Source organism: Acomys minous, assembly GCF_964271855.1.
Source record: "Acomys minous genome assembly, chromosome: 13".
Classification (NCBI taxonomy): domain Eukaryota; kingdom Metazoa; phylum Chordata; class Mammalia; order Rodentia; family Muridae; genus Acomys; species Acomys minous.
The window spans coordinates 102347655-102366629 of record NC_140495.1 but is presented as its reverse complement, the minus strand read 5'-3'; the positions used below and the strand labels follow the sequence as shown (position 1 = coordinate 102366629).

At 50.3% G+C, this 18975-nt stretch overlaps 3 protein-coding genes and 1 long non-coding RNA gene across 4 annotated transcripts in view; 2 read left to right on the top strand and 2 right to left on the bottom strand.

Moving 5' to 3' along the window:
• Nucleotides 1-18975, top strand: part of LOC311581130 — a 174294-nt gene that overhangs the window by 50855 nt on the left and 104464 nt on the right. The gene's annotated exons all lie outside the window — the stretch shown is intronic.
• VPREB3 (V-set pre-B cell surrogate light chain 3) lies at nucleotides 8112-9695 on the bottom strand (the record flags this gene model as incomplete). The annotated part of the gene is given in 3 exon segments (XM_084753151.1): nucleotides 8112-8132; nucleotides 8134-8432; nucleotides 9204-9695. Coding segments are annotated over 3 exon segments (372 nt in total). The 5' UTR covers nucleotides 9256-9695.
• LOC311580739 (uncharacterized protein C22orf15) lies at nucleotides 13882-15941 on the top strand (the record flags this gene model as incomplete). The annotated part of the gene is made up of 6 exons (XM_084752410.1): nucleotides 13882-13906; nucleotides 14294-14380; nucleotides 14470-14595; nucleotides 14793-14867; nucleotides 14976-15142; nucleotides 15494-15941. The coding sequence occupies 5 exons, from the start codon at nucleotides 13882-13884 to the stop codon at nucleotides 15113-15115; spliced, it is 453 nt and encodes a 150-aa protein (XP_084608536.1). The 3' UTR covers nucleotides 15116-15142; nucleotides 15494-15941.
• On the bottom strand, nucleotides 16077-17881 carry CHCHD10 (coiled-coil-helix-coiled-coil-helix domain containing 10). The gene is made up of 4 exons (XM_084753150.1): nucleotides 17719-17881; nucleotides 17314-17521; nucleotides 16349-16496; nucleotides 16077-16251 (listed from the first exon to the last, which is right to left on the bottom strand). The coding sequence occupies exons 1-4, from the start codon at nucleotides 17760-17762 to the stop codon at nucleotides 16232-16234; spliced, it is 420 nt and encodes a 139-aa protein (XP_084609276.1). The 5' UTR covers nucleotides 17763-17881; the 3' UTR covers nucleotides 16077-16231.

Genomic DNA, 18975 nt, shown 5'->3' with positions numbered 1-18975 from the left:
GAAGTTTTTGGTTTTTTTTTTTGGTTTTTGTTTGGTTTGTGGGTGGTGGTGGTGGTGGTGGTGGTGGTGGTTTTTCAGGACAGAGTTTCTCTGTGTAACAGCCCTGGCTGTCCTGGACTCTCTTTGTAGATTAGGCTGGCCTTGAACTCGCAGAGATCCACCTGCCTCTGCCTCCTGAATGCTGGGATAAAGGCATGCTCCACCATTCCCAGCCTAGGGCTTTCTCCTTTCTTTCTTTCTTTCTCTCTTTCTTTCTATTTGTTTGTTTATTTTGATTTTTAATTTGTTCACTTTATATCCCGATTTTAGGCCCCTCCCTGTCCCAACCTTTCTCCTTCCTCCCGCCTCCCCTAGTCGTTAGAAAGGGGGAGCCCTGCTCCCCTATCACCTGACCTCAGCCTATCAAGTCTCATCTGGACCACCTGCATCCTCTTCCTCTGTGGCCTGGCAAAGCCGACCTACCAGGGGGAAGTGATCAATGAATAGGTAGCAAAGTCCATGTCAGAGGTAGCCCCTCTTCTCCATATTCTGGGACCCACAAGGAGACTGTGCTGCCTATCTACTGCATCTGAGCAGAGGATGTAGGTCCTCACTGTGCATGGTCCTTGGCGCATCGTTCTCTGTAGCACCCCCACCCCACCCAGATTTGCCGTCCCCATTGGTCTCCCTGTGGAGCTCCTGTCTCCTCCAGGTTCTTTTATGCCCTAACTCTTCCGTAAGACTCCCTGTGCTCTACCTGTGCTCAGCTTCTGCTTCGATCCCCTGCTGGGTGGAGTCTTTCAGAGGACCTCTGTGGTAGGCTCCCGCCATGTTCCCTCTCTTCAGCTGCTTCCCGTGTCTATTCTATTTGCCCTTCTGAATGAGAAGTAAGCATCCTCCCTAGGGTCCTCCTTGTTATTTAGCTTCTTAAGGTCTGTGGATTGTAGTGTGGTTATCCTGTATTATGTGGCTAATATCCACTTATAAGTGAGTATATACCATGCATGTCTTTCTGGGTCTGGGCTAACTCATTCAGGATGACCGTTTCTAGTTCCATCCATTTGCCTGCAAATTTCAAGATTTCCTTGTTTTTGATAGCTGAATCGTAGTCCATTGTGTAAATGGACCACAATTTCTTTATCCATTCTTCATTGGAGGGACAGCTAGGTTATTTCCAGATTCTGGCTATTACAAATAAAGCTGCTATGAACATAGTTGAGCAAATGGCCTTGTTGTGTGGTGGAGCATCTTTTAAATATATGCCCAGGAGTTGCTATATTTGAGTCTTGAGGTAGAACTATTCCCAATTTTCTAAGAAAGCACCAGATTAATTTCCAAAGTAGTTGTATAAATCTGTATTCCTACCAGCAATGGAAATGTGTTCCTCTTTCTACACATCCTCGCCAGCATGTGCTATCACTTGAGTTTTTATCTTAGCCATTCTGGTAGGTGTAAGATGGAATCTCAGAGTCATATTGATTTGCACTTCCCTGCTGACTACGGATGTTGAACATTTCTTTAAGAGTTTCTTGGCCATTCAGTATTTCTCCGTTGAGAATTCTCTGTTTAGCTCTGTACCCCCATTTTTAATTGATTATTTAGTTTGTTGGTGTTTAATTTCTTTCTTGGTTTCTTTATATATTTTGGATATTGTCCCTCCATCAGATGTAGGGTTGGTGAAGATCTTCTTCCAGTCTGTAGGCTGCTGTTTTGTTCTGTTGACAGCGTCCTTTGCCTTACAGAAACTTTTTAGTTTCATAAGGTCCCATTTATTAATTGTTAATCTTAAAGCCTAAGCTGTTGGTGTTCTGTTCTGGACATTGTCTCCTGTGCCAATGCAAGGGTGGGGTGTCTTTTCTTTCTTAAAGCCAATCAGAAACCTGGGCAGAATTCTATGGTCCCAGTTAGCTCAACGCTGCCCAGCAACCTTACTAGGTGGCAGACACGTCAGCAGAGTGCTTGCTCAGTGTACACAAAGACCTGGATGCAATCCCCAGCACCAGCTGGGCAGTGGTGGCGCACGCCTTTAATCCCAGCACTCAGGAGGCAGAGGCAGGTGGATCTCTGTGAGTTCGAGACCACCGTGGTCTATAAAGCGAGTCTAGGACAGCCAAGGTTTCACAGAGAAACCCTGTCTCAGAAAACAAAAAAGCCCCCCCAAAAAAACAACAAACAAACAAACAAAACACAATACCCAGCACCTCATAAACTTGATCTCTTGGCACACAAGCATAATCCCAGAGAACTCCAGAAGTGGAGGCAGAAGGATCAGAAATTCAAGGTCACTCTTAGCCACCAAGGAAGATGAAGATCCCAAGATAACTCTAACGTGTATCAAGCTGACGAAAGCCAACATTTCAAGTCTTTGCCTCAGTCATAGGCCCACAGTAATAAAAAGCTCCGACCTCCTTTGAAAAAGTGCTAAGGACCAGAAACAGACTTATTTTTTTTTCTTATTTATCATATATACATAGTGCTTTGCCTGTATGCATACCAGAAGAGGGCACCAGATCTCATTACAGATGCTTGTGAGCCACCATGTGGTTGCTGGGAATTGAACTCAGGACCTTTGGAAGAGCAGGCAGCGCTCTTAACCTCTGAGCCATCTCTCCAGCCCGAAACAGACTTATTTTATGAGTCAGGGCTGTCCAGAGGAGCAGAGCATATAGAACATATCTATATACGTGTTTAAAGGGGATGCATCAGAGTCTCTTACAAGCTATGGGCTGTCTAGTCAGACAATGGCTTTCTCCCAGTGGAAGTTCCAAGAGCCTGATAGATGCTCAGTCCACAAGGCTAGATGTCTCCCCTGCTCTTGGGTGTTGGAATCCCAAAGAAGTAGGTACTAATGCCAGCTAAGGAAGACCTCAGCAGCAGGATGGATGAATGTGTCAAGGACAGAGAAAGGCAAACTGGTGAAGAACAAAAGCTTCCTGTTTTCATGTCCTGCCAGCAAACCAGGAACCAGCAAAAAGACTGCCAGCAAAAGTTGTGACTTGAGTGTAGGGCCAGTCTTCCCCATCAAAAGATCCAGATTTAGGGTGGGTCTCCCCGATGAGGCAATGGGGAATAATCCCCCACAGGCGTGCCCAGCTGTGTGGGTTTTAGTTGATTCCAGATCTGGTCAAGCTGACAACCAGGGTTCCCCATCGCATGATGTACACGTGGATTTAATATGTACAGTGACACAATACTTGTTTAGTCAAGGCCTGTAGACATCAGCCAGGGACTGCAACAGCAGGACTGCCCAAACGGCAAGGGTCTTTACCTAAATAGTAATCATAGAAACATCTAGACTGACTCTGAGGAAGTACGAGATCTGCTTCTCACCCCAGCTGGTCTTAGTGTTTCTCCCATTGATGAAACGACTCGTTGTTTCATGTTTCTTGATTTTGTTTGTTTGTGTCAGGGTTTCTCTGTTATCTTGACCATCCTGGACTCTTTGTATACCAGGCTGGCCTCAAACTCACAGCAATCTACCTGCCTCTGCCTCCAGAGTGCTGGGATTAAAGGCATGCGCCACCACGCCCAGCTGCTTCATGTTTCTTGAATTCTGGGTGGACACAGTCATTTCTTGTTTCTTTTCTTTTTTTTTTTTTTTTTTTTTTTTTTTTTTTGGTTTTCGAGACAGGGGACAGGGTTTCTCTGTGTAGCCTTGGCTGTCCTGGATTCACTTTGTAGACCAGGCTGGCCTCGAACTCACAGCGATCCTCCTGCCTCTGCCTCCCGAGTACTGGGATTAAAGGCGTGCGCCACCACACCCGGCGACACAGTCATTTCTGCTGCAGGATTCTATTTGGAACTTTTAAAACACTTCTCCTTGGCTGCATCCATGTCTCTAGACTGAGGCCTGTTTCTGTCTGGTTTGCCAGCTGGGTTGTAGCTTGGAGAAATTGGTCTTTGTATTAAAAAAAAAAAAAAAGTACTGCAACAAACCACGTTTACCGCTGAAAGAAATATTATGATTGTAAAAGCCAGAACACCAGCAAGTCTGTGGTGAAACAGCCTCTCCCACAGAAAGGGAGTGGATCCAGCTAGGGAGGGAGGAGGGGAGGAACTGGGAGAAGAGTGGAGGGGGGAGGGCCAACTGTGATCAGGATATGTTGTATGAGAAAAAAAATCTATGGGGGAAAATTGCAACACAACAACTTAATAGTTATTGCTGTAAGAGGGCAAATATCCTTATTTTCCCCCAAGAAGTCTTTTCAGCCCCCTGTTAAAATGGTTATCTGGCAGGCTGGACAGATGGCTCAGAGGTTAAGAGCACTGCCTGTTCTTCCAGAGGTCCTGAGTTCAATTTCCAGCCAACCACATGGTGGCTCGCAGCCATCTATAATGTGATCTGATGCCCTCTTCTGGTGTGCAGGTGTACATGCAGGAAGAGCACTGTATACATAATAATAAACCAATAAATCTTTTTTTTTAAAAATGGCTGCCTGGCAAGTCCTCATGATCAGCTTGTTCTGTACTTCAGACATCAATGATCGTGCAAATATCCAGAGGATTATATGCTGATTTAGAGCAAAGCCGCTGCCAGAAAGTGTGTGGCGTTCCTGGTTTCTGGAGGTCCCTTGGGGGTGGGTCAAAATTGCATGGCCTTGTCCTGCTCTCCGGTGACAGGTCCCGGTCTTAGCGTATTTGTGGCACACAAAAGCACTCCAGTTATTAAGGCAGTGACAGGACTCCCAGCCACACTCTGCCCTTCGCCCTCACATTTTGTTTTCTCCCCTCCTTGGTTACACTGGACATCCTGACGTCATCACCCGTGTCCTTCAGGGCACATCTTGGGGAATTCTGCTTTCTTTGGTTATTTGCAGTGCATTGGCCAAACCCTCCCCGTGATTCTGGCTTTCAAGCTTATTGGTTCCAGAAGAAAACTGAGGTGCGTGCAGATGTCGGGAGAACCTACACTCTCCATTCCCACCTGTGTGGTGGTCTGACTTACCCTCCCTGGAATCTAAGAACATCTTCTTCCCCAGGCCTTAATCCTAGCACTTGGGAGGCAGAGGCAGGCGGATCTCTGTGAGTTCAAGGCCAGACTGGTCTACAGATCCAGTTCCAGGACAGCCTGAGCTGTTACACAGAGAAACTAAAGATTTTTAGTTTATTTAGTATTTATACAGTATTCTGCCCCACATGTGTGCCTGCAGGCCAGAAGAGGGCATCAGATCTCATTGTAGATGGTTGTGAGTCACCATGTGGTTGCTGGGAATTGAACTCAGGACCTTTGGAAGAACAGACGGTACTCTTAACCTCTGAGCCATCTCTCCAGTCTGGAATATCTTCTTTTGTTGACACTGCTGTACATCCTCAATGTGGCTACATTACCTTTCTGTGCAACAAGGTCTCAAGTCACTGCCTTCTCCCATGTTCTAGATACCTGGTCTCTCAGGCCCTAGGAGCTTCAACGTGGCTTTCTTCGGTAGGAAACTACCTAACACCTTCGATGAGGAGAAATTCCTGATCTTCATCATGCTCGTGTTCTGCAGTATCTGGATGATTTGTTTGCCACCCTGTCCACCACAGCACCAAGGGAAAGCCATAGACTTGATCAAAATGTGTGATATGCATGGGAGCCGCCAGGTGGCAATATTGCTCCAGGAGATAACTTCTTACTGTAACCCCTGAAGCCAAATCACTCCGAACTAACACTGAGGGAGACCCATAGGCTCTCAGCAAGCATTGAGTCTTGCCTAGAAAGGACGGGCAGGTTTAAAGAGAGAAACACCCTCGAGGTGTGCAGTTCCTGTTTCTTCTGCCACATTCTAAGACCCGGTCTGAAATGTACTCATCTCCCCCACTAGGTGTCGCTGTCTACCCGTAAATAACCACAGAAAGCCCAAGCTTGCCTTTTTATTGTGTTTCTTTTGTGGTTTTTCGAGACAAGGTTTCTCTAGGTAGCCTTAGTTGTCCTGGAACTCACTTTGTAGACCAAGCTGGCCTCGAATTCAGAGATCTGCTTGCCTCTGCCTCCCTAGTGCTGGGATTAAAGCCCTGCACTACCGCCGCCCAACTGCTTTTTTATTTTTTATTTTTAAATATTTATTTATTATTTATACAGTATTCTGCCTTCATGTGTGCTTGCAGGCCAGACATGGAGCTTACTATTTAGACCAGGATGGCTTCAAAAATCACAAAAATCTTTCTGCATCTGCCTACCTATTGCTGGGATTAAAAACAGTAACACATCCCCTGCCGGTGTCGATTGCCTTTTGCAGCCAGTTGGCAATCCTCCTGACTCAGCCTCTCACGTGCTTAGGGCTACCCACATCCTGTGACTGCTCTGAGTTGGTTGTTAAACCCATCAGTACACCGCTGGTCATAACGACCTGTTTAGTAACAGCTACCACATTTAATGAGGGAGTTTGAAAAATAAGGAGAGTGAGATGATCAAGGAGTCCTTTATATGCCCCCCAACAGTGTGTTAAATATTTCTACACTGAAAATCCAAAAATATAGAACCCCAACTTCCCACCTCTCTCCAGAATCTATGCCCCTACCAAAGCCTGGGCAAAGGACAAACGCTCAGAGAAGTAAGGGTTTCCTAGCTGGAGGCCCGTGAGTAGCCACAAATCCTCAAACCAGGCAGCGACAAGGCTCCCCACAGTCTTTGTGCGCCAATTGTTGCACCCGCACAATAAGCCAACTGAGCTACAGGTTGGGTCTGGGAGGATCAAGGTGACGCATCTGGGCTGGGGCGGGGCCACCACTGCATCAGGCTCCCCAAGGGCCTGGAGAACTCCTCCCCAGGCATGTCCCCCCCCACCCCGACCCAGCACCCCCTCACCCCAGCTCCATCCCCAACACACACACACACACACACACACACACACACGGGTACTTTTGGGAACACTCTAGGCCTCATGGAGTCTCATCTCTATATTCTTAATGCTGAGTCAGGCTGCTGGTGGTGGGATGTCACTAAAGAAAGGTAACCATGGCCACCCCTGTCCCCTCACCCCCCTCCCCAGCTGCCCTTCACCACTGCTCACATAAGACCACAGCCAGATGAACTGGACCAGAAGATAAGTCAAGTGTGCGAGCTGGGTCTCTGGATCCCTGAAACGCGTCATCTGGGTGCTCAGCTCCAGAAACTGAGGTACTTCTTCAGGGGACACGAGGGAAGGAACTAGATGTGGCCTTGGGGGGAGAGGTTATGCGTGTCTTTACTTTTGTTGTCCTGGGGGCTGAGCCTAGGACCACCACAGTTTATACTAGGCAAATACTCTATCGCTGATCTGGAACCCCCACTGGGTATCTATCCTTGGCTGGCTGGAACTCCCTCTGCACACCAGGCTGGCCTTACTTAACTCACAGCGGGTTCGCCTGCCACTGCCTTCTGAGTATTGGGATGAAAAGGCATACGCTGCCACGCCCAGCTATCAGGGATGTTTCTGAAGGTTCCTGTCCCACTCAGTTCAGCTTCTAACAGCAAGATTTGCCCTACAGACAATCGTGCCATCCCTTGGCCCATGACTACCTTGGGCGTGGTTACTGTCTCTGAGGGGGAGGGGTGCTACAGAATCTGCTACCTGCTTTCAACACCCTCATGCCTGGCCTTCAGGGCACTTCCTAGAACACCGGCCTCTTACCATCAAGGAGCATGGGAACTTGTCCAGAGACTTCAGGGGAGAAGCAGGGGCCTGCCCCTCTCCAAGCCATGAGCATATACTCGGTAGGGACCAGCCACCGGAGAACCATAAACGTTGGACCACAATCAGCCATGCAGAGATGAGGAGGTGGCAAATGTTAGTTCCTTTTTTCTCTTTCTCTCTGCCTTTAGTGCTTCGAGTCACTGGAAGGTCAAGCGCAAAGCTAAATCTCTTGGGGACAGCGACAAGGTCACGTTCCCTAAGGGTCTCAGGTGTTTCCTCTTTAGACAGCAGCTGCCAGAATCTCAACCAACCCCACCCCACCCACCCCACCCACCCCACCCACCCCTATCCCCCCACCCCCCCCCCCCCCGTGCCCTCTGATTTGTCACTTTTTCACCCAGTATCTCATGGGTCATCATGACCGTGGTGGTTGGCATGTGGAATGTTATTAACTCCTTTTGCAGAGGAAGGACTTAGAGGAAAAAGAAGAGAGCCAAGGACAAGAGGGCAGAAGTCGGAGACGGACAGACCCCAGCCCTAGGGTTCAAAGTTATAAGCTGATGGAGCAGAAGTAATCGGCGTCATCCTCCGGCTGCACGGGGCTGATGGTCAGCACACAGGCATTGTGGGCCGTGTCCATGCTAGCTGAGAATCTGTCAGGAATGTCCTCTGGCCGATAGTGCCCCTCTTCTGAGTGGTAGTAGAGAAGATTCGGAGCATTGCCTGGCTGCTGCCGATACCAGGATACACCAGTGTCTCTGACAGAGGCATGCTGGGAATTGACTGCACAGCTAAGTTGAGCTACTTGGCCTGGGAAGACCAGCAACGCATCAGGCTCCGTCAGGGTTGGCTGAAAGACTGAGAGATACAGACCCGCTGAGGGCTAGCCTGGACCCCATTTCTGCTCTACTTTGCTGTGGATATTTTGTCAGATCCCCCAAGGAGACTCTCACTCCCAAACTTTGCATAGCGCAGTGGGATGGGGTTGGCCCTGGATGGAGCATGGAGAACGTGGTTCTAAGACTTCATACGCTCTCTCTACAACTCCATTATCATCTGTGAATGAAGGCTTTGGAGTAAGTGGCCCCCAAATTAGCATTCCTGTCCTGCCTAGTATTCAAGCATGCAACTGGAACCTTCTAGGTCCCCCTAGTACCTACTCCCTACTTCTCTGTGGACCCTTCACCCCTCAAACCTAATAGCTCATTCAAACTGTGGCTGCCCTCCCCGCACCCCCAACCTCCCAGGGTGCATAACCACTGTCTTGAGTTTCAGGGTGCTGGCTACTTGAGAGGCTCGTCTCAAAGGATGTATGGAGTACGAGACCACCTGTAATAGTTTCCTCTGTAAGAGACAACGGTGAACAGTTGTCCTTTCTTCAGAGACACCAAGAGATCACAGTCTAAGGAGACCCTCAAATTGAGGAACCAAGGTCTAACACAGAAAGTGGCTTGCCCCTAGTCCCCGATAGAGCTGCCTGGAGCCAGGTCCCCATGCTATCTCCATGCCTCTCCTAGGATCCCCTCCACTTAACCTATTGATTTGTGATTTGCTCCTTTGCCTTGGTTTTCTTGAGCTAGTGCCAACCCCCCGCCCCACGCACCCCTCACTCCCAGATGTGTGTCTTACCTGCTGAGAAGGCTCCCATCATAAGGAGAAACAGGCAAACCAAACAGGCCATGGCCAGAAGCAAGAAGGTTGGCTTTGAGTTCTTCTGCTGGGCTGGGCTCTGGGCGCTTGTGGTACAGGGATGGGGAAACCTCTGGACCACAAAAGAGCATGCAAATCGACTGACTGAAGAGGGCTAGGGTGTGTCCTGGGGCCAACAGTAGGCTCAGCCTTCCAAATGTCCTGACAACTCAGCCAGTGGGAGATCAGAACCCTTCGCATCCAGATACAAGAAGGTGGAAGTTTCCAGAGATCCCCCTTATGCCCTCTTCTAGTCATTAATGATATCTACCCCTGCTATAGTTTTGTTCTCAACCTGCTGCTCTGTGTTGTGGGGTTCCTCTTACATCCAACATAACTCAAACACCAGGCCAATGCAGATGACAAAAATGTATTGTAATCTGGCTGCTACTGGCCAATCGAGGCCCCAGCACAGATGGGAGCTGAGCTACGACCTTGACCTTGAAGGGAGTTGTGCAGCATAGTTAAAGGATGGGGAGACAGGGCGGGGTGGGCTGTAGCATTGTCCAATCATATCTGACCTAAGGGATTGAGCAGGGGAGTTTCCATTAGTCAGGACGTGAATAGGTTCTTGGGCCTGGGAACATGAACTTAGTTTGACCCTGCCAGCAAGACAGAAGACTTGTCCTTGAGATGCCTGAACTCAGACAACTGTCTCCTTAAAAGTTATCCTAGAGATGTCTGGACTCAGACAACTGTCTCCTTACAACAGAAGCTGTTCAGCTCTTGGGAAGTCCTCAGCTTCCCTGGGGCCTGGGCCCTTGAACTTAGTTTCTCCTTATGATTAAATGAAGTCTGAACACGAAATGGTAGCACTTAGAATAAGTTTCTTTTTATTTACTTTTATTTTATGTACATTAGTGCAAAGGTGTCAGATCCCTTAGAACTAGATTTACAGACAGGTGTGAGCTGCCATGTAGGGTCTAAGAACTGAACCCAGGTTCTTTGGAAGAGCAGACAGTGCTCTTAACCACTGAGCCATCTCTCCAGCCCTGGAAGAAGTTTCTTTTGCTTGCTCCCAATAGTCTGGACCTCTATGGGGTCTAATGACCCTTTCACAAGGGTCACCTAACACTATCAGGAAAACACAGATAATTACATTATGACTCATAACAGTAGCAAAATACTGTTATGGACTTGCTTTTTTGCTTGCTTGGTTTTTGTTTTTTGAGCCTCAATCTCAGGTACATGGGATGGGCCACCTGACTCCGAGTCAGGGAGAAGGACAGCAAAACAGAGCAGGACAGGAAAGGGCAATTCTCAGAGCTTCAGGCTCCAGCCCTGCGTGTCTTTCCTTCAAGTCTGGCTGTAGGTGCCACCATCTACAATGTGTTCTGTAGGACGTAAGTCCTCAAAAAATAGCCCATGCTTGAATACGCTCTGTGAATACCGCTTGCTTATGCTGGGTACTGAAATGGCTTTTAAAGTGTTATGGCATTTAAGATGGGCACAGTGGCAGCTGCTACCTCTAACCCAAGCACCTCTCAGGCTGAACCAAGAACACTGAAGGAGGAAATGAAAGAAACAAACTTGCTTTAAAAAAAATAGTAAGTTAGCTAGGCACGGTGGCATACGCCTTTAATCCCAGCACCCAGGAGGCAGGCAGATTGCTGTGAGTTTGAGGCCAGCCTAGTCTACAAAGTGAGTCCAGGACAGCCAAGGCTACACAGAAAAATCCTGTCTCAAAAAAAAAAAAGTTATACAAAGGTACATTTTAGCTAAAGCAGTGTGCCTCTGCCAGGCAGCGTAGAGATGACCCTGGCTGATGCCTCCAATTAAACCTTTGCCTCCCATCAGGAAAGGTGTAATTCTGCCAGCCAAGCAGGACCCTGGGAAACAGCTGTCCAGGAAGAGCAGCTATGGTCTGTCTCGTGGTAACTCTGGCAATAATTTTATATTGGAAACTGTCTTCCCATTTGGTCAACAGCCAAACCTTAGAAGCTCAGTCTCTGTAAAACATGTCTATTGCTCAAAGAGCAACGAAGCCGTGTAAATTGAAAGGGATTTCTGTTCAAGGCTGGTTCCCTTTTGTGCCTTAACCGGAACCCAGTCGTGCGCTGTTATTAAAGGATTTTTCCATCGTTGATTGCTAAGTGGTGGAGTAGCTTCTCACAGGGAAGGCATATTAATTCTGTAACATCAGGAATCAAGACCATCTGGGCCGCATACAAAACCCTGCCTCAACAACAACCAAGTGTTGTGAAAACCACAATAATCACGAAGTCACAAGGACCCTGCTGAGTCGCGGGATGCGCCATTTCCCGTTTACAAATGGAAACAGTGGGGCTAACAAAAGAAAAGTGTTTATCTTGGGGCAAAATGGGTCAGCTGTGAGCTGTATGGAGGGCCCATCCAGAAATAGGCCTGCAGAAGGCAGGACAAACAGCTTAAGCATCTTTCTGACACTACGCTTGGAGGGTTCTAGGGGAGGCTCCTGGAGAGAAGACAAGAGAGGCAACATGAGAGAATGAAAAAGAATGAGGAATAGAATTAAAAACAAAACATCAGGTAAAGGATAACCAGAGAGGTGGAAGAAAAAAAAAAGTTAACCGTGAGAACATAAAACACAGAAGACACAGAGAGGAGAGAATGAGCAAGCCAAATATAGGTCAGCGAACGGCAGCCATTGTTGCTGACAAAGCTGGGATTACAGCTCAGTGGTGAGCACTTAGCATTTGTGAGTCCCTGCGTACATGAGGGGGAGGGAGTAGCAGGGACACTGATTAGGGAGAAACGACAAGCAGGTCCTTCTAGCCTGTTACAGATCTAGAAGGCTCAGCCCTCCCCCCACCCCCACCCCCCAAAAAAGACAGCGCAAAGCAAGTATACATTGGAAAACACGAAAAGACCTGTGCACTTTCTTATAGAGTTGAGCACGCATTCACCAGCTAGCCCTGCAGTTCTTCCCGTGGAGTTGACTAGAGAAATGAGAACTTTGGCTCACCTGAGGACGCTAGCTTTACTCAGGGTCTCCCCAGATTGCCACAACAACAGCAGGTGAGTGAGCGAGTCAACCAACTGCCGAAACCCCAAACTCCCAAACGGCGGCACCCACCTCAGCACTAAGGGAAATAATTGTGCACACACACACACACCCTGGATCATGCTGAGTCCGAGCCCATTAACGGGACATCGTGGAAAAGATGGGTAGGAAACAGCCGTGGGTGGGGGACAACTGGAGCTGATCATATGGATCTGAGTGACAGAGATGAAAGGGATTTGGGGAGCTACCGAGTAACATTGCATGGGGTGGGGGGGGATACGCATGTATGCATGCAGCAGCAAACTAGGAGCTGCTCAAGGACGCCTGAAGCCGGAGGAAGTTTCTAGAGGTGAAATGGATTGCATGAATTGAAACAGTAATCCTTGGCTACAAGGATCAATAACGCGGGTGGCCTGAGTCCAAGACTAAACACACAGTTGCTGGGTGGCTGGCCCTGTGGGAGGGTTACTGTGTAAGGTTGTGGTGGCCTTTGCGCAAAGATGTGGCCGCGGAAGTGTTTTGTGGTTAGTTCTTGCCAGTGGACATACATGCATAAAATCCCCACCCATAATCCATCCAGCCTAGCTATTTAGAGAGTAGGAAGGTGGAGGCTAAGGTTTCTCTGTGTGGCCCTGGCTGTCCTGGAACTCACTTTGTAGACCAAGCTGGCCTCGCAGAGATCTACCTGCCTCTGCCTCCCAAGTGCAGGGATTTAAACGTGTGGGACACCACTTCCCAGTGGCTAAAGACTATCTTTGGTCTCACAATTTTAAAGGGTCACCAAAGGGGTGTTGGAAATGGTCTGTATCTTGGTTGTGGTAATTAAGGATTTGTCAAAACTTGAAAACAGTGCCTTGTCACCTAGCCTGACAACCTGAGTTCAGTCTGCAGGACTACACAGTAAAAGGAGAGAACTGGCCCCCACAAGCTGTCCTCTGACCTCCACACACATGTACTGTGTGGTACATGCATGCAGGCATGCATACAAAAACACATACACAAAATAGGTTAAGTCTAAATAATTTTTTTCTAACTTAAAAACATTCCGAAGGGGAATGTAAGTTATACCTGCATAAATGTGACTAATGGGAAACCAGAGACAGAAGAAAAGAATTGGAAGGCTGGGAGGAAGGCAAAGAGCCACATGGGTAGAGGTCATTGTTAGTGGAGACTTCAGAGACTGCTAAGGGCATTCACACCCCTGCGTCTTGCACACGGTCTCTCCCTGGTAAGGGATGTCATCTCTAAGACAGTATGGGGGCACCCAAAGGACTTCAGTCTGGAGCCAGGGCTATGGGCCTGACCAGAGCTCCACCTGAGGGCCCGCCCAGTAGGTCCAGTTACCAGGATACTGGGGATAAAGCACTTCCTGCCTAGATGTCTCGGCAGCTCCCACTGCCATGGCGACCACTGGGAGCTGAAGGAGCTGCTGGCAACTGAGAAAGCAGCAGGAGAGAGAAGAGGCCAGTGGTCTTGGACTAGCTGAGCAAGGGGGTGAGCAGGGGCCAGGCCAGAGCCAGGAGCCAGGCCCACCTAACCCAGCAATCCTCACAGGAGCAGTTCCCCGGGGTGGGAGCTGTGTGGAGGGAACGGGAGGAAGAGGGTCAAAGATCTGACTCCGGCCTTTCTGCAGCCATGTTTATCACTGTGATGTTTGGAGGTAAGCAGGGTCCCCTGGCCCGGAGCATCAGGACATGGTTGTGCCCCCCTCTACCCTAGAGACCCAGGAAGGAGAGGTACAGACTGGAACGTGGGTGGGGGTGCGGTAGGGGGGTGGGAATTGGTGAAACCTGCTTCCATGAGGAGCTAGAGCAATGCCAGGATGAGGGGGCAGGGCCAGAGTCCGGGAGGACTTCAGTGTGGTCCCCAGTCCTCTACACGGAGGGGTCTCCAATACCGTTTGAGCATCATTTGCCTAGGGTACCAGGCCTGAAGCAGACTCCTCGCCCCGTAATCCTAGTGGCAACTCTGGGCATGGGAGTGGAAGAAGTTCTTTTAGTTGGGGAAGGCCGTGACATCCACCCACTCATCTGTGCCCCTCCCTTAGCTGGGTGCCGGGAGCTGGTGAACCCCTGGTGCAGCCTGGCGACCTTCGCTATGTATCTGAAACAGAAGGTTCAGGTCCCCCCAGAAGGTAAGAAGACCTAGAGGGCCCCGGAGAGGAAAGGTTTAGGGTCCCATGTAACAATACGGCACACCCAGCTTCTTCCCATGTCTCCCCAGCAACCATCGCCCTCCTGGCTGAGGATGGGCGTCTGGTGAGGCTAGAAGAGGAGGCTGCCCAGCCCCCTTCCATGGCCTGTTCCCTGCTACAGGAGCAAGGGACTTATATCCTGGTACAGATCACCAGTAAGTGTGCCCAACACTCTTCTTTTCAATTATGTTGGACTATAGCGAAGAGACAGCTGAACCTGTTCAGCCTCAACCTTGGCTGGGTCCTATCCCCAACCCCCCCAGCCTGGGCCAGGATACAGATAACAAAACAAAGGGTAGCATGGGGACCACCAGGACAGCTTGGGGTCCTTTGTTCTCTCTGTACTCTGCAGGAGGGGAAGATGGGACCCCCACTCACTACGAGTCACTATTGGACAACCTGGGTGATCGGTGTCCTGAGTTAGCAGGTGAGTATCAGTGAGTGGGGTTGGGACACATAGATGCCCGACAACATAGATGAGCGGGTGGATGTCACGGCCTCTCCCCCCAACAACCGGATTTCCTGGGCCTTCCAGAGGAGCTGTGCTGGCTCTCCGGCATTCCAGCCACAAGCAATAGTCAGAGAAGACGGACAGGCATTCGGCGTGGCCACCAAGAACAAGGTCTCGCTTCAAGGTCTCGAAGGGTGACTTCCCTGCCATCTAGAAACCGCTAGCTGGAGCCGGAGCCTGGTACAGAAAAGGTATGGAAAAAGTCTAAAAGGGAGTTCCCTTATTGAGAGATAGACACGCATGCCGAGAGGCACCACCTCCACACATATACACACACCGTACCTCGAAATAAGTCCTACTATGCTGCTGTAGTATAAACACCCTAAAGGCAGAAACACGCTGCGTTTAGGAAGCACATATACATTTCTCCAGCCTGGCACACAGTAGGTGCTCAACGCCTAGTTCCCGACTGAGCCTGGCACACAGTAGGTGCTCAACGCCTAGTTCCCGACTGAGCCCAGTGAAAGCAGCATGATGAAGCAGTCTGTGCTGGGTTTTGAAGGGCCTGCTTCCATTCCGGCGGGTCCTATGACCTGGCACAGCACAGCCAAGTGCTGCAGCTGGACTTGGCGCCAAGGGGACTGACTGGCCCTGACCTCTGCATTCTGAGCAACTGCAAACAGACAGCGATCCTGCAGGACTCCTCTTCCAGAATCTGCCATCACTAAGAAGTTGCATCAGCAAGAAGAGAAAAGTCACAGACAGGATGTGTGGGCACCTCCCCCGCACCCCAGCCCACCCCCCACCACACACGCGCCATTTGAGTACAGAGAAGAGGATCCAAGGACAAAGGATGAGGGGGCAGACGTTCCTGTGGGCAGAGACAATAGGCTCCTCTTGAGGAGTTTCAGGTCCCAGGAGCTAATGTCCTTGGGCCACTTGTAAACGCCTCACCCCGCTCCCCACTCAGAAGAATCTGCCCTTGGCTTGTCACAATGCAGATAACAGGGTTCCTTCTAACCCACCTCAGAAATTCAAGGGCAGCCCAGGGTTATATAACAACCCCCCCCCTCAACACCTCCGCAAAGACGAGGCACAGCACACTAATTGAGATATCATCCATTCACTTATGTCCCCTGATCCCACCTCCCAGCTCACAGGGCAGCAAGTAGGCACACAGCAGGCTGCGGTCGAAAGTAAACTCTTTTAATTGAACAGTGATGTCTTCTGTTAATCTGTGGGGTGAGAATTCCCCTCCTTACTTCCAGTCCCAGGTACCCATCTTATCTCCATCAGGCTGTCGGTGAGGGGTTAGGGTGCAGGGCAAGCCCACAGCCTCTTCAGGGCAGGGAGCTCAGACCTGTAGAAAGAACCCCAGCAGAGAGCACCGATCAGCCCTCGGGTACCAGAGGGCCCGCCCCTCCCAAGGCCACCCACCTGCCAGGCCATCCGCTCACCGTGATTGTATTTGCACTGCTTCAGGGCCTCGCTGAAGCCCTCGCAGAGGGTTAGGTCACTCTGAGTGGTTGAGCAGTCCAGGAACTGCTTGATCTCATAGGAGCAGGGCCCCATCTGCAGGGGCTGAGAGGCAGGACGCGCAGGGGCCTGGGGAAGAGTATGAGAGGCAACGGTCGGCTCAAAGTTGGTGACCCAAAGTACCAAAGCTGGAGGCTTCCTGCCTCCCTCCACTTCCCTAGCCCTGGTACCCCAAGGATGGTTCAAGGCAGGCTGGGTGACCCAGGACTAGACTGCCTCGGTGGACCCTCAGCCGCGTCCCTTGCACAGGGTAAGCCGGCAGCCCTCTAAAGGCAACTCAACATCTACACACAGGGTTGTCTTTCTGCCTCAAAACGGACATGCTGAGCAAAATGCAGGTGGGCGAAGAGAAGGTTCTAGAAAAGGCTGTCCACTACATGTGTTTACAGAGTGTACGCCCTACCCCCAAGTTACAGCACCATCCTGGCTCAGCCACACTGACTTCTCATGACCCAGGATTCACAATGCAAACTAGCATTTGGATTTGGCTCAAGCCTGGCAGAACCCTAGTGGGGCATAGGTCACCAGGGGAACAGATGCCACGGTGGCAGGCTGGGCTCTGGTGACAACCACTGCATTTCTCCTTACTCCACTAGCGTTAGGTGTCCTTGGACAAGTCTTTGTGCACATCTGAGCTTGGGCTTTCTTCATCTTGAAAGATCTAGTGGGTGTCAGTCTCTGGCAGTCAGACAGACATTTTGCCCTCAAATGACGGCTGGGGCGAGCTTTCCAACGAGCGACAACCACGAGGGTTAGGATCCTCATTTGACCAAATGCCTGAGGCAACTCTGAGCACACTGGGTCGCTCCTTGCTGGACGCTTAAGCGGTTCCTTCTGCAACCTTGAGCGTATCCCGCCTCCGTTTCTCTTGAGCCCTCCCGCTCACCTGCTGGGCCGCAGGCTGGGCAGGCTCCGAGCTGCCCCCACTGAAGGCGCCGGTCAGGGCGCTACCCATGACATGTCCCACAGCTGAGCCCACGGCTACGCCTGCAGCAGTGGACGCCATCTGAGCCATGAGACCCGGCTGACCCGAAGCGGCAGGTGCAGGGGCTGCCGCTGAGGGTGGTGGGTGGGCAGGAGGGTGGGCTGGACGGCTGCAGGAAGAAAGAGGAGGTAGGGTTAATGCTCCGGGAACCAGGGCGACACTCGTCTTAGCCTCGTGTTTCTGCGCCCCTCCATCTTCCCCCAGCCAACATGGCGCAGCAGCCTCCAAGGTCATTCTGCGGACGCCCTTGGGAGAGTACCCACACTTCCCTCAACCCTCCCCTGGAGGTCCCTGTTCCCCTCACACCTGGTCGCCGGCCTGGCAGCCGCGCTGCGGCTTCCCCGAGGCATGACAGCGGTGGGACCAAGAAGAAGCAGAGCAAGACGCGTAGATGGTCGCAATAGCCTGGTGCAGAGGAACTAACGCGGCAGCGTCCCGCGAGTCAGGTGAAAAGGGCGGGATCTGAGGCGGAGCCTCGGGGACACGCCCCACAAAAGGGAGGTGGTAAAGCTCGCCCTTCCAGGATTCACCGCTCCTGAGCTACCCCCGGTGCTATGAGGGTCCTGGGGACCTGGGTCAGCTTTGTAAACCAGAAGGCTTAAAAAGCAGGGCCAGTGAGGTCAGGCCTTTCTGTTGGGACCATTATAGAACCCAGGCGCAGTGGAATAGGGGTTTGTTACGAGACCAGAGGAAAAAAGAGATACATAGGCCAACAGCGGAGGAAGGAACAGAGACTCCAGGCCAGGCTTTGCTCCCTGACTCCTGTCACAAGATAGAGTTTGACAATAACTATCCCAAGATCACCAAAAGACTAGAGCCCAAAGACTTTCAGTGGTGTGTCTTCAGAATCCGAGCTAGGAGGCGTCTCATTCCTTCTTCGACTCTTAGAGCATCTCTGGCATCTTTGTGCTATGCCTGTCCCAGGTACACTCAGGCCCCTTAACCCCGAGACCACCCTACGACAGTCCCCTGGGCTCCTGGCATCCATCCAGAGATGCAGACCAGAAACTGATAAGGTTTATGAAACATTCAAGCCATACCTGAATGCCTAGAGGTGTTTGCCAGCCAAGGTCAAGCCAAACCCAGTTCTTATCATCTTTAACGCCTTGAGAACTTGGTTTTTACAGTCTTGCCTCAGAGACCTTTGGTTGGGATCATGTCAGAAAAAAAAAAGTTAAGCTGGGCGTGGTGGTGCACAAACTTTAATCCCAGCATTCGGGAGGCAAAGGTAGGCCTGTGAGTTTGAGGCCAGCCTGACCTACAAAGTAAGTCTAGGACTGCCAAGGCTACACAGAGAAACCCTGTCTCTAGAAAAAAAAAAAGTTAAAAGGGCCGGGGTAGGGGGCACACCTGTAATCCCAGAACTGTTACTAGGGGTGGTAATGCCTTAGGTTCTGGCTAGTGACCTTTGGTTTCCTCAAAACGTGGCCATGCAACCCTAGCAACAACTGAAGGCTGTTTACATTACACAAATGAATATTTTACGGTTTGGATTTTTTTTCTTTTCCTTTTTTTTTTTTTAATTTTTGATAGGTATTCTCTTTTTTTTTTTTTTTTTTTTTT